We start from the raw sequence: 13,473 nt of genomic DNA on the forward strand, positions 1-13,473 counted from the left end.
TGTTTTCCTTCACTAACGTCATCCCCTTGAAAGTTTCAATAAAAGCCCTAATGTTAAATTCTAAGATTTCAAATATCTGTAACCCAAAATGTGCCATTTGATGGATTAATGGTCTTGCCTCCTTCCACCATCCAAGTTAACCAACATGAGATTGAAATGCCAAAACCTTGAAGAAATGAAGAGCAACTCAAATACAGTGTCTGAACTCCATCTTTGATTGCCATTAAAAAGTTTTAAATCTTAAAAGGATTTCATTTTAAAAGTTAATCTGTTTTTTTAAGTCATCAACAGAAGCACTTCTATCCGGTTTAAAGGAGGGAGGAGAGCCTTCTCAGACCTGGAATACAATGCAACTGCAATGTTCAGAGCATACACAAAGGGCAAAATAATCTCAGAATTTCAGGGCTAGAAGCAGTTTGAAAAATTGTTCTGCCCTACTTCTTCATTTTAAAATGAAAGAGCTGCCCCTGATTAATTTTCTGGGCTGACATCTTAAGATTCAGCTCCCTCATACTCTACATCACTCCCTCACACTCTACATCTCCTTTAAATAATGTTCTGACACATCCTTCCGGGAGGCCTCAAAATTTTGCATGTGTCAGACACATCCAAGTAGAGTGTTTAAAATGTATATTCCTGGGCTGTATCAACAGAGGCTCTGATTTGGTAAATTAGGAGAGAACCAAAGAATTGTGTATTTTTAACAAGCATCCTAAGTGACTTTGGGACAGGTTATAGACCACACTTTAAGAAAAGGCTGTTAGATAATAACACAGATGGGCCAAATATCTCACCTACTAATGGGAACATTTTGTCCAATAGTTTGAAAATTTTCAAAGGCAAAAGATGTATTTGAGAAAGTCAATGTTGAATAAGATTTTATAATCATATGCTTTTAAATCTGTAAATGGAGTTCATAAAAAGTGGGGAAGATGTCAAATCATGTTATGTTCTTAAACGCAAAATAAGGAGACCCAGTTTCTAAATGGTTACTAAAGAATACCTTGTAGTATCATGCTGCTTATGTCTGATAATATAACTGAGCACTCTTGGGTTTAGTTGCCAATTTTCTTCCAAATGCTTTTAGTGTACATTTCTTCCTGCTGAGGTAAATGTACATGAATTGGAATAAAATGATACAACTTACTTTTTCTTAAGAAGTGACATAAAATAATGCTTTTATCTATAAATGTGATGCCAAAGTCCACATACTTTCTACTTTCAAACCCTATATAGTCTCCTATTGATAGAAAATATAATAATTAATTAAATCATCATTACATTAAGACATATTTGTGTATTCAAATTGATACACATGTATTTCTGTGTGTATGCATATGCATGAATTATATAAATAGAGGTAGATAAAGACACAAAACATAAGTGAGAATAAGCCAAGGGAAGGAGCAGCTTTCATGTGCAACATGATAACCTGGTGAGCATGTGCACTGTGAGATGACTGGCACAGTCAAGTTGATTGACACATCCAATATCTCAGATGGCTCCTGTGTGCATGCATCTGTGTGTGTGTGTGTGTGTGTGTGTGTGTGTATGCACATGCATGTGTGTTGAGAGCACTTAAGATCTATTCTCTTGACAAATTTCAGGTGTACACTGCAGTACTGCAAAGCATTATTTTCATATTTTGCATAATGCACAAAGACAGGCTTGATTACTGTGGCTGTGTTAAAATCTATCTTTAGTTTAGAGCCACCATCTGAAACATGTTTGGTTAGCACTGCTGATATGAACAATAAAACAATCCAACTATATTAGTTCACGTCCAGGTAGAAAGAGATAATTTCATGTTTGGGAAGATAGGAACCATGAACTAGTTGGTTGACTCCATTAAATATTAAGGGAGGAACAGGAGTAAGCCAAGTAAGAAAAAAAAAGAGCACTTTCCCTGTTCCCCTGTGACCCTGGTCCTGCTCTGGATGAGATCCAACATTCCAGACATGAGATTGCCAGAAAATCACTCCACCTCTCCAGAGTCCCATTTCCTCATCTACAAAATATAACTAAGAAATAAGAACAAAATTCTAGCAATCAGAATCCAACAATACATTAAAAAGATCATACACCATGACCAAGTGGGCTTTATCCCAGGCACGCAAGGATTCTTCAATATCCGCAAATCAATTAATGTAATTCACCACATAACAAATTGAAAAATAAAAGCCATATGATTATCTCAATAGATGCAGAGAAAGCCTTTGACAAAATTCAACATTGATTTATGATAAAAAGTCTCCAGAAAGCAGAAATAGAAGGAACATACTTCAACATAATAAAAGCTATATATGACAAACCCACAGCAAACATTATCCTCAACGGTGAAAAATTGAAAGCATTTCCCCTAAAGTCAGGAACAAGACAAGGGTGCCCACCCTCACCATTACTATTCAACATAGTTTTGGAAGTTTTGGCCACAGCAATCAGAGCAGAAAAAGAAATAAAAGGAATCCAAGTTGGAAAAGAAGAAGTAAAACTCTCACCGTTTGCAGATGACATGATCCTCTACATAGAAAACCCTAAAGATTCTACCAGAAAATTACTAGAGCTAATTGATGAATATAGTAAAGTTGCAGGATATAAAATTAACACACAGAAATCCCTTGCATTCCTATACACTAATAATGAGAAAATAGAAAGAGAAATTAAGGAACAATTCCATTCACCATTGCAACGAAAAGAATAAAATACTTAGGAATATATCTACCTAAAGAAACTAAAGACCTATATATAGAAAACTACAAAACACTGGTGAAATAAATCAAAGAGGACACTAATAGATGGAGAAATATACCATGTTCATGGATCAGAAGAATCAATATAGTGAAAATGAGTATACTACCCAAAGCAATCTACAGATTCAATGCAATCCCTATCAGGCTACCAATGGTAGTTTTCACAGAGCTAGAACAAATAATTTCAAAATTTGTATGGAAATACAAAAAACCTCGAATAGCCAAAGCAATCTTGAGAAAGAATGGAACTGGAGGAATCAACTTGCCTGACTTCAGGCTCTACTACAAAGCCACAGTCATCAGGACAGTATGGTACTGGCACAAAGACAGAAATATAGATCAAAGGAACAAAATAGAAAGCCCAGAGATAAACCCACGCACCTATGGACACCTTATCTTTGACAAAGGAGGCAAGAATATACAATGGATTAAAGACAATCTCTTTAACGAGTGGTGCTGGTAAAGCTGGTCAACCACTTGCAAAAGAATGAAACTGGAACACTTTCTAACACCATACACAAAAATAAACTCAAAATGGATTAAAGATCTAAACATAAGACCAGAAACTATAAAACTCTTAGAGGAGAACATAGGCAAAACACTCTCCGACATAAATCACAGCAGGATCCTCTATGACCCACCTCCCAGAATATTGGAAATAAAAGCAAAAATAAACAAATGGGACCTAATCAAAATTAAAAGCTTCTGCACAACAAAGGAAACTATAAGCAAGGTGAAAAGACAGCCTTCAGAATGAGAGAAAATAATAGCAAATGAAGCAACTGACAAACAACTAATCTCAAAAATATACAAGCAACTCCTGCAGCTCAATTCCAGAAAAATAAATGACCCAATCAAAAAATGGGCCAAAGAACTAAATAGACATTTCTCCAAAGAAGACATACAGATGGCTAACAAACACATGAAAAGATGCTCAACATCACTCATTATCAGAGAAATACTAATCAAAACCACAATAAGGTACCATTTCACGCCAGTCAGAATGGCTGCAATCCAAAAGTCTACAAGCAATAAATGCTGGAGAGGGTGTGGAGAAAAGGGAACCCTCTTACACTGTTGGTGGGAATGCAAACTGGTATAGCCACTATGGAGAATGGTGTGGAGATGCCTTAAAAAACTGGAAATAGAACTGCCATATAACCCAGCAATCCCGCTGCTGGGCATACACACCAAGGAAACCAGAATTGAAAGAGACACGTGTACCCCAATGTTTATCGGAGCACTGTTTATAATAGCCAGGACATGGAAGCAACCTAGATGTCCATCAGCAGATGAATGGATAAGAAAGCTGTGGTACATATACGCAAGGAGTATTACTCAGCCATTAAAAAGAATACATTTGAATCAGTTCTAATGAGGTGGATGAAACTGGAGCCGATTATACACAGTGAAGTAAGCCAGAAAGAAAAACACCAATACAGTATACTAACGCATATATATGGAATTTAGAAAGATGGTAATGATAACCCTGTATGCAAGACAGCAAAAGAGACACAGATGTATAGAACAGTCTTATGGACTCTGTGGGAGAGGGAGAGGGTGGGATGATTTAGGAGAGTGGCATTGAAACATGTATAATATCATATAAGAAACAAATCGCCAGTCCAGGTTCGATGCAGGATACAGGATGCTTGGGGCTGGTGCACTGGGATGACCCAGAGGGAAGGTACAGAGAGGGAGTGGGGAGGGGGGTTCAGGATGGGGAACATGTGTACACCCGTGGTGGATTCATGTTGATGTATGGCAAAACCATTAAATACTGTAAAGTAATTAGCCTCCAATTAAAATAAATAAATTTAAATTAAAAAAAAAAAAAGAATCTACTTCTCTTTGAAAAAGAATGGGGCATGGTTAGAGGACACAGGAGCCAATTTGAAGAAGCCCCACCAGCCAAAGCTGTGCCAAATTAAGAAACAAAATAATAATGATAGCATCGGGCAATAACCCATAGAATAAAATAAATATCCACGAGTCCATACTGATATGAATAATTGAATAAAGACATCAACGGAGGGGAAGGAACAATGGGATAGCTCTTTCTAACAGAAGAACCCTAATTAGTAAATGTAGAAAGAATGAGGAAAATTCATAATCACAATTAGGCAAACATGACAGTATAGCAGCTCCAGGCAACTACCACTAAAAAAATGCAAATATCAGGGCATGAAAGTTTGAAAAGAAATAATAGGACAGAAAGTTGCTCAGGGAACCAGAAGAACAAGACGGGGTAATTTTCATGAATAAGAGCACCCAGCTAATGGCCTGAGTAGAAAACCACACCAACCAGCAGGGCCTGCCAGATTCCCCCCTCACCAGCTCCCCCCTCCCCCATCCCCCGCCCTGTTCACAGCTGAGCCTTATCTTTGCTCAGTGATCCATAAATGCTGACTCAGTTTTCATTTATGACTCTGCCTTTCTGTTTCTACACTGGCCATCCTCCCTTTTTTGCAGTTCTCTGCCCTGGCATCCCATTAGATCACCTGGAGAGCTTTCAAAAGTCCTTCTGGGTCATACCCCAGATCAATTAAATCAGACTTTCTGGATGAGGGCTTCAGCCCTCAGGAGTTTTGAAAGCTTTCCAGATGATTCCAAAGTGCAGCCAAGGTTGAGCACTACCACTATATTGATATAATTTTTATTTAGCCATGTTAATATCACAGTTGAGGAAAAAGACAAGTCCAACCTTCTCTGCTTTCTGGCAAAGTGATTTCAACATATATTACAGATAGGACGCAGTATTTAATCTTTTACACATCGGCACTTGACAGAAATGAGGTGGGAAGCAGCTGGAAGCAAATGGTAAAGAATTCGTCAAAAGGAAAGAAATTTCCTGAGTACTAACTTCTTTGTGGCTCACTACACGGGCTCATGATGCGACACAAAAATGAATTAGAAAAAGATCAGTCCCACATGCTGAGAGTCTAAGATGGATTATACTATGTATAATGTGCTAAGTGTCACCCAGCTGAAACGCTATGAGACTCAGGGATTGAGTGAGGGGTGATTTTCAGCCAGGAGATAACAGGAGTCTTTGTAGAGGGGGTGGCATTTCACAGGACCTGGGAGAATGGGTGGGAAGTGAAAACTTGGAGCCAGGAGGAAGGATGTTGTGAAAGGGCAGAGATAAAGAAGTGTGAGACTGTGGAGAAGAGGCAGGGGACAGCAGGTAGTCCCATTTCCCGGGGCTGGAAGAGAATAAAGACACCGATATTTGAAATATCCTGTCACTTTTGTAGTTTGGGTACTATTCCCCATTGAAGATTTGGTTACATCTTGACAGGAACTTGTGAGAATCAGGTTATTTGCTTTTTACATTCATAACTGGTCTTCCCTGGTGGTTCCATGATAAAGAATCTGCCTGCAATGTAGGAGACTCAGGTTCAATCCCTAGGCCAGGAAGATCCCCTAGAAAAGGAAATGGCAACCCACTCCAGTATTCTTACCTGGGAAATTCCATGGACAGAGAAGCCTGGCAGGCTATAGTCCCTGGGGTCACAAACAGCCAAACACCATGTTGAACTAAGCAACAACACAACACTCATAACCTGATGTGACGAGTCCAAAGCTCTGGGTGGTGAATATAAGGGGCCTTGTGAATGCATTTATATGTATTTCAGTCTTGAAAGGCCTCAGATTAAATTACAGAGGAGGAAACTTGGAGATTAAAAAACACCAGCTATTTCAATGGTGATAACATTCCCTATGAGGTGCAAGTCTGGCCATCTGCCATTTCCAATATTATTACTTTACCTCAATAAAAAGAGGATAATACCAGGCTTCTGTGAGTTAAGATGAAGTTTGGGTGTGAAGATGAGAAATATCTCGGTTAGCAAGGAGAAACAGCGACCCACACGTCGTCATCCCTCCGAGTCACAAGCTGACAGCTCAGCAGGTGGAGCCAGGAAGCCCCGCAGCTGTTCCCTGGCTGCTGGCCAAGGCCATTACCATGGCAACGCCCCTGGGGTGGGAGGGGCAGCTTAGCCTGCGGAAACCACCAGTTTTTAAAAAGTAACACAAATGATCCTGGATTGGATCCTGCGGGAGAAAAAAATTCCTATAGAAATGTCCTTTTTAAAGATATAATTGGGACAGATGGGCTCAATTTGAGTGTGAACTGTGGGTTAGATGGGTGTTTCCCAAATTTCAGTGTGCTTCAGGCTCACCTGGTGGGCTTGGCAAAACACAGATGGCCAGACCCGACCCCCAGAGTTTACAGATTCATTACGGCTGAGGTGGAAGCTAACAATCTGTGTTTCTCACTAAAGATTCCGAGTGATGCTGATGCTGCTGGTATGGGGTCGCACAGAATCACCGTATGACACACTGGCATTGCATCAATGTTCACTTCCTGAGTTTGATCTTTTTACTGTAGTTATGTTAAGGAAATATCCTTAGTCTTAGAAAACACTCACAGGAGGATTTAGGACAAAGGGGCAACGGGTCTGCAACCTACTGTCAAGTGGTTCAGGAAAAAAGTAGATAGATGAACAGAATAATAAAGCAAATGTGGGAAATAACAACTGGTAAACCTGGATGAAATTAAAGGACACTTACCCCTTGGAAGAGAAGTTATGACCAACCTAGACAGCATGTTAAAAAGCAGAGACATTACTTTGGCAACAAAGGTCCATCTAGTCAAAGCTATGGTTTTTCCAGTAGTCATGTATGGATGTGAGAGTTGGACTATAAAGAAAGCTGAGCGCCGAAGAATTGATGCTTTTGAACTGTGGTGTTGGAGAAGAATCTTGAGAGTCCTTTAGACTGCAAGGAGATCCAACCAGTCCATCCTAAAGGAAATCAGTCCTGCATATTCATTGCAAGGGCTGATGCTGAAGCTGAAACTCCAATACTTTGGCCACCTGATGCAAAGAACTGACTCATTTAAAAAGACCCTGCTGGGAAAGATTGAAGGTGGGAGGAGAAGGGGACGAGAGGATGAGATGGTTAGATGGCATCACTGACTCGATGGACATGAGTCTGAGTAAACTCCGGGAGTTGGTGATGGACAGGGAGGCCTGGCGTGCTGCAGTCCATGGAGTCGCAAAGGGTCGGACATGACTGGGAGACTGAACTGAACTGAACTGAAATTTGAATGGAGGATATATGGGAGTTCACTGTGTTTTGTAACTTTTCTAGTAGATCCAAATTACATTTAAATTAATAACTAAAAATTAATATAAGAAATAAAGTTATAGTTTATCATCAAGATCTGTTCAATATGGTAGCCACTACCTAAACATGGTTATTTACATTTAAATTAATTTAAATTAAATAAAGTTCAACATTCAGCTCCTCAACCACACTAGCCATACTTCATCAGGTGCTAAAGAGTCATGTGTGACTAAGCAACTACCATATTGGACAGCGCAAATATTGAGTGGAGAAGGCAATGGCACCCCACTCCAATACTCTTGCCTGGAAAATCCCATGGACGGAGGAGCCTGGTAGGCTACAGTCCATGGGGTCATAAAGAGTCGGACATGACTGAGTGACTTCACTTTCACTTTTCACTTTCATGCATTGGAGAAGGAAATGGCAACCCACTCCAGTGTTCTTGCCTGGAGAATCCCAGGGACGGGGGAGCCTGGTGGGCTTCTGTCTATGGGGTCGCACAGAGTCAGACACGACTGAAGTGACTTAGCAGCAGCAGCAGCAAATATTGAGCATTACCATCATCACACAAAGTTCCACTGAACAGTTCTCACTACAGCGGAAAATATTTTACAACTGAGAAAGTCTTTGTGGAAAATTCAGTGTGCTGAAAGCAGCAGCAGAGGTAGTAAAAGCAATAGGAGTCAGTTGTTTACCACAGAAGATAGTTTATTAACTGAATGGGGCAAAAAGAAAAAATGATTAAATTATGGCTGATGGATCACAGTGTAGCTGCATTTGTAAATCCCTGGATTTTGCATGGATCAGTGGCATAATTGCTGGAGTAGGTGTTCTTAGCCACATTCTGTACACCTCATCATTTTACTGGTTTTCTTAACAATCCGTTGGATGAAGGATATATAATCACTCAAATGTTCTGGTTATTTTTCTTTTTTTCTCCTCCTTCTCCTTCAAGCAGAGGAGGAACAAGATTTGATGGGCAAACTCCCAACAAGGCTGTGCCAGGGAGACTGTCCTGAGGGGGAATAGCTAAGACCTGGACAGTATCAAATTTTCAAATATTCTAACTTGGCTACTGGTTTCATTTTGCATGACACACCAGCTACTGTGTAAAGCAAATCAAGGCTGAGTTTCGTTGCTATCTTTACTCCTTCCGAGTTGCTTCTCCTCCCTCTTCTTTTCTGCATCTCAAATACCCAGCACTCTCTGAGCCAAGCAGGCCTGCCACCCACTCTAAAGAGCAACTTCTTTCTTCCTAGCATCATTTCACTTGGGCTCCAGCAACATCCAGATGATGAACTGAACACATTCTAAACACAAGATTCTTTGTTGCATTTGACTTAGGCTAGCTCTCTGAATGTTCTGGGAGATACTTCCTGAGCAGGGTCAAGTTTGGACATTCTCTTTCTGACCCAACTCCTGTAACTCCCCTCTCTCTAGCCTCTCAGAAGTGAACACACAGACCCACATTACGCTGCACCTTGCCAGCCCCACCCCTGGCACCTTTCTCAGCAACTTCATATTCACTTGGGGCTCAGTAAAATGCACAACTATTATCACTTGGGGGAAACATGGAATGGCAGGGAAAACTGCAAACACCTGAAGCCATGAATCACAAGTCAGTTAACATGAAGACTTTTCATAGGGAGAATGAGCTGTATTCCCACTTCCAAGTTTCCACTGGGGAAAATGAACCACAGAGCTAGAATCCAGGACTCCAGCAGTATCCCTCTGCTCTGCCCAGGCCTCTGTTATGGCTTTAAATGTCCATCTAATAATCGAACCATTGTAAGAGGCTTAAGGATACACCCCCCAATCCACACACACCAAAAAAATGCTGGATCATTTTTATGCAGCAATTCCTCCTTAAAAATACATCGATTCTGAGTTTTCCCCAAAAAAGAAACCCTTGGTCAGAAAACAGTTTGCCAGTTACATAGAGATGATTACTCTTAGCAGCAAGACACAATATCCCAGGTAATATTTTTATTCACTTTGTGGCTGGCTCATTCAACTTCTGAGATATCTCTTTACAGACACCTTTTTACTATGAAACAGATTTTTATTAAGACTTCAAAACCAGAAGGAGAGTCTCACCTCACAGTACTCTGTGATAATGCAGAACTTATCCTGCTCCACAAAGTTTGCATGGAACTTGACAATAGCTGGGTGATTCAGCTTGGAAAGGAGCTGGGCCTCTAAAGTGGCCTGCACAGTCTCATTTGGATTAAGTTCTCCAATACAGATTTCCTTCAGTACCTTTCTGCAAAAAAAAAAAAAAAAAATTAATACATTTAGAACTAAAATAAAGAAAGCTGAGTGCCAAAGAATTCATTCTTTTGAACTATTGTGTTGGAGAAGACTCTTGAGAGTCCCTTGAACTCCAAGGAGATCCAACCAGTCCATCCTAAAGAAGATCAGCCCTGGGTGTTCACTGGAAGGACTGATGTTGAAGCTGAAACTCCAATACTTTGGCCACCTTATACAAAGAGCTGACTCATTAGAAAAGACCCTGATGATGGGAAAAATTGAGGGAAGGAGGAGAAGGGGACGACAGAGGATGAGATGGTTGGATGGCATCACCAACTCGATGGACATGGGTTTGGGTGAACTCCGGGAGTTGGCGATTGACAGGGAGGCCTGGCGTGCTGTGGTTCATGGTGTCACAGAGCTGGACGTGACTGAGTGACTAAACTGAACTGAGAACTAAAATACACATTTAAAGATATGGACAGTGTTACAGGACCATCTAATTAATGCCCAGGCCATAACCTACTCGGAGGTCTGCTCCGGCCTGTGACTCCTGGGGACCTGGCCTGCTTCTGTCCTAGTGGGGCCCTCTGCACCTGCCTCCCTCCCCTCTGCTCAAACCAGCGGAGCCAGAACTAAGCTTGAGTGGGCATGGCCGAGGTGGCTCTCCCTCAGCCGCTAGGTGTCTCCATTTCTCTTTGCCTCTCAGGACATCTCTATTTCTGTCTTTCTCCATCTCTTTGTATATTACCTGCATCTCCTTATCTGCTTTCCTGTTTCTGTCTGCTTTTCTATTTCTCTCATTATTCCTATCTTGGTGTTTCTCTTTCTCTCTCACACACTGTATATTAATGTATATATATATGTGTGTGTGTGAATATAATTATAAAATCCACTGTGTCTCTGCATCTGATTTTCTTTTTGACTCTCTCCTTTCCTCTCTGATTCTGCGTATAAATACACATGCTTCTCTTTGTCTCTCAGCTCTAATATTTTCCAAATCAACTCAATATCAGCAGAATCAATATCTGTTTATTTTCTTTTTAAAACTACCCTTAGCATGTGGTTTGTGGTTTAGTCACTAAGTCGTGTCCGACTCTTGCAATCCCATGGACTGTAGCCTGCCAATCTCTGTCCGTGGGATTCTCCAGGCAAGAATACTGGAGTGGGTTGCCATTTCCTTCTCCAGGGGATCTTCCCGACCCAGGGATCGAACCCAGGTCTCCTGCATTGCAGGCAGACGCTTTACCGACTGAGCTATAAGGAAAGATCAGGGAAGACCTTTAGCATAGCATACTTTATTTAGGAGTATTTAGGAGCTACCAGTATTGAGGAGAAGAAAAAAATATAAAAACATTGACAGAGGTATTCAAGCATGTATAAATGGAACAAGAGCTCATCATCTCTCCAATTTATTAATTCAAAATTTGTGATAACTAATGAGGAGTGGACCAAAACATTATCTCTTCCCATCTACCGAAAGAAAGACTGATGAACAAACCAATTACAGTCCCACGGTGTAAACAGATTGCCAGGGAGAAGCACTTTAGCATACCAATTATGTGTGCAGACAGATTCCACTGATTAGAAGTGAGCCTTAGCTGTTCATTAAGATAAGTTCTGCAGGACCTGTACTAGAATACATTTTGTAGTAATGTTATTTGAGAGTTTCTACCTATGCATATTAATGAAAATATATTTATAGTAGAAACTCTTAATTAAAGGCCCTATAACCAAATCCTAGATTAACCAGAGCTCTGCAGTCCTTTCTAACAGATGCCCAGGGCTGCCTTTGTTTGTACTGGGGATGCTGCAGCCAGCAGGCACTCTCTGGACCACCTTCCAGTTGAGATATGTGTTTACCCAAGTCACAGCGTCTATTCCCAAACTTGTTTGTGCCACTTGTACCCAGTATTATAAATCTGTAACCTAAATATGACAAACTGATGAAGGGTGAGTGAGTGTTGTCTCTGCTAGAAAAACTAGGTCAAATGTTTACCACAATGGTTAATAATGACAAGTTGCAAAAAAATTGCTGTTAAGTAACTGTTAAGACAGTTTTTAAATATTCATTTAAAAATGTAAAAATCTAGCATTCTGAACTGAGATTGCTAAATTTTCATTTCATTTTAAAGAAGGTAAACTTAGAAAACTTAATCAAGTTTATGCAAAAAAGATGAAAAGACCTCTCATGAGAGGACGTTAGACATTGGCTGCACATCAAAAAATGAGAGAAAATGTACAATATTTTCCTTAAATTGGGTATAAATGTTTTAGTTATGTCATTTTATCATTTTAAAATTGTTCCCTTATATAACCAAGGACCACCTCCAGTCACATCAGACAGAGGCTATCACATGGGTTTTCTTAGGTCTTGAACACCCTACTGGACCCCTACTTGATAATGGAGTAGATTCTAGAGAAATTTTTGCTGGGTATCATGTTCTATAGAGAGGCTGTTCTAGCAAGAATTTGGTTTAAAATGACCTCATGTTATTAACAGTGGCATCTCAAACTGTTGGTATAATAAAGGGGCTTGAAATGACGGATGCAGCTGTTCTCCTGTAATGCCTAAAGATGATGAAGCTGCAGCCAAATGACATCTTCATGGTGTTTTTCCAGTACTCACCATGTCCCAGCCAACTTGCAGTTGTAAAAGTGACAGTGGTTAACATGCATGGTGATACAAAGTCACACACAAACCTGCAGTATTCTCCTACTGGGAAGGAACAAATGCTATCCGAAGCTTTAAGATGCTTACTTTTTCCTTGCAAATATCAACTACTGTGCAACAGAGCATGGGATTTTACATACATACTTAGATTTTATCTAAGCCCTATCTGGCAGCCTGATGATAAAGCATCAAATCTCATTTGTCCACAGCTTTGCAGACAAAGGAAGGGCTATCAAGGCAGGTAACATCTACTACAATCATCTTTAGCAGAAGCCAAGATATTTGACCTTTCTTACCTAAAACTGATGGAGGAAACTCATTGCGTGTCACATAGTGTGAGAGTCATATCAGCTGAGAAGAGCAAAGAAACCAAGTCAAGAAGCTTGCCCCTACTCAGTGACACTCAGTCTGTCAACCACTGCTAAGTAACATGACAGATATTTATTTTATCAGAACTTCAGCTATTTGGGAGAAACTTTTTAGCAGCTGCAAAGACAGGCACCCCCTCAGACTCACTAATTTTGTAAAGTTTCTGTTCTCTTTCCTGAGTGGCAATGTTTCTTTCTAGGGAACTGACAAACTTTGGAGAGTGACTGGAAATCTGGATAACTACAGCTAATTTCACTCCCGTCAAATTGGCCCACTTTCCATATAAATGGGGTAGGT

At 40.3% G+C, this 13,473-nt stretch overlaps 1 protein-coding gene across 12 annotated transcripts in view; it reads right to left on the reverse strand.

The window, feature by feature from the left end:
- NEK11 (NIMA related kinase 11) overlaps positions 1-13,473 on the reverse strand; it is a 278,743-nt gene that overhangs the window by 212,083 nt on the left and 53,187 nt on the right. For 11 of the 12 annotated variants that reach the window (XM_070376305.1, XM_070376287.1, XM_070376269.1 and 8 more), the window contains one exon: positions 9,981-10,146. The exons of the other annotated variant lie outside the window; for it this stretch is intronic. In XM_070376305.1, coding sequence (XP_070232406.1) covers positions 9,981-10,146 — 166 coding nt within the window. The remainder of the gene's footprint in view (positions 1-9,980; positions 10,147-13,473) is intronic. 12 annotated transcript variants of the gene reach the window in all.

Source organism: Bos mutus, chromosome 1 (assembly GCF_027580195.1).
Source record: "Bos mutus isolate GX-2022 chromosome 1, NWIPB_WYAK_1.1, whole genome shotgun sequence".
Taxonomy (NCBI): Eukaryota; Metazoa; Chordata; class Mammalia; order Artiodactyla; family Bovidae; genus Bos; species Bos mutus.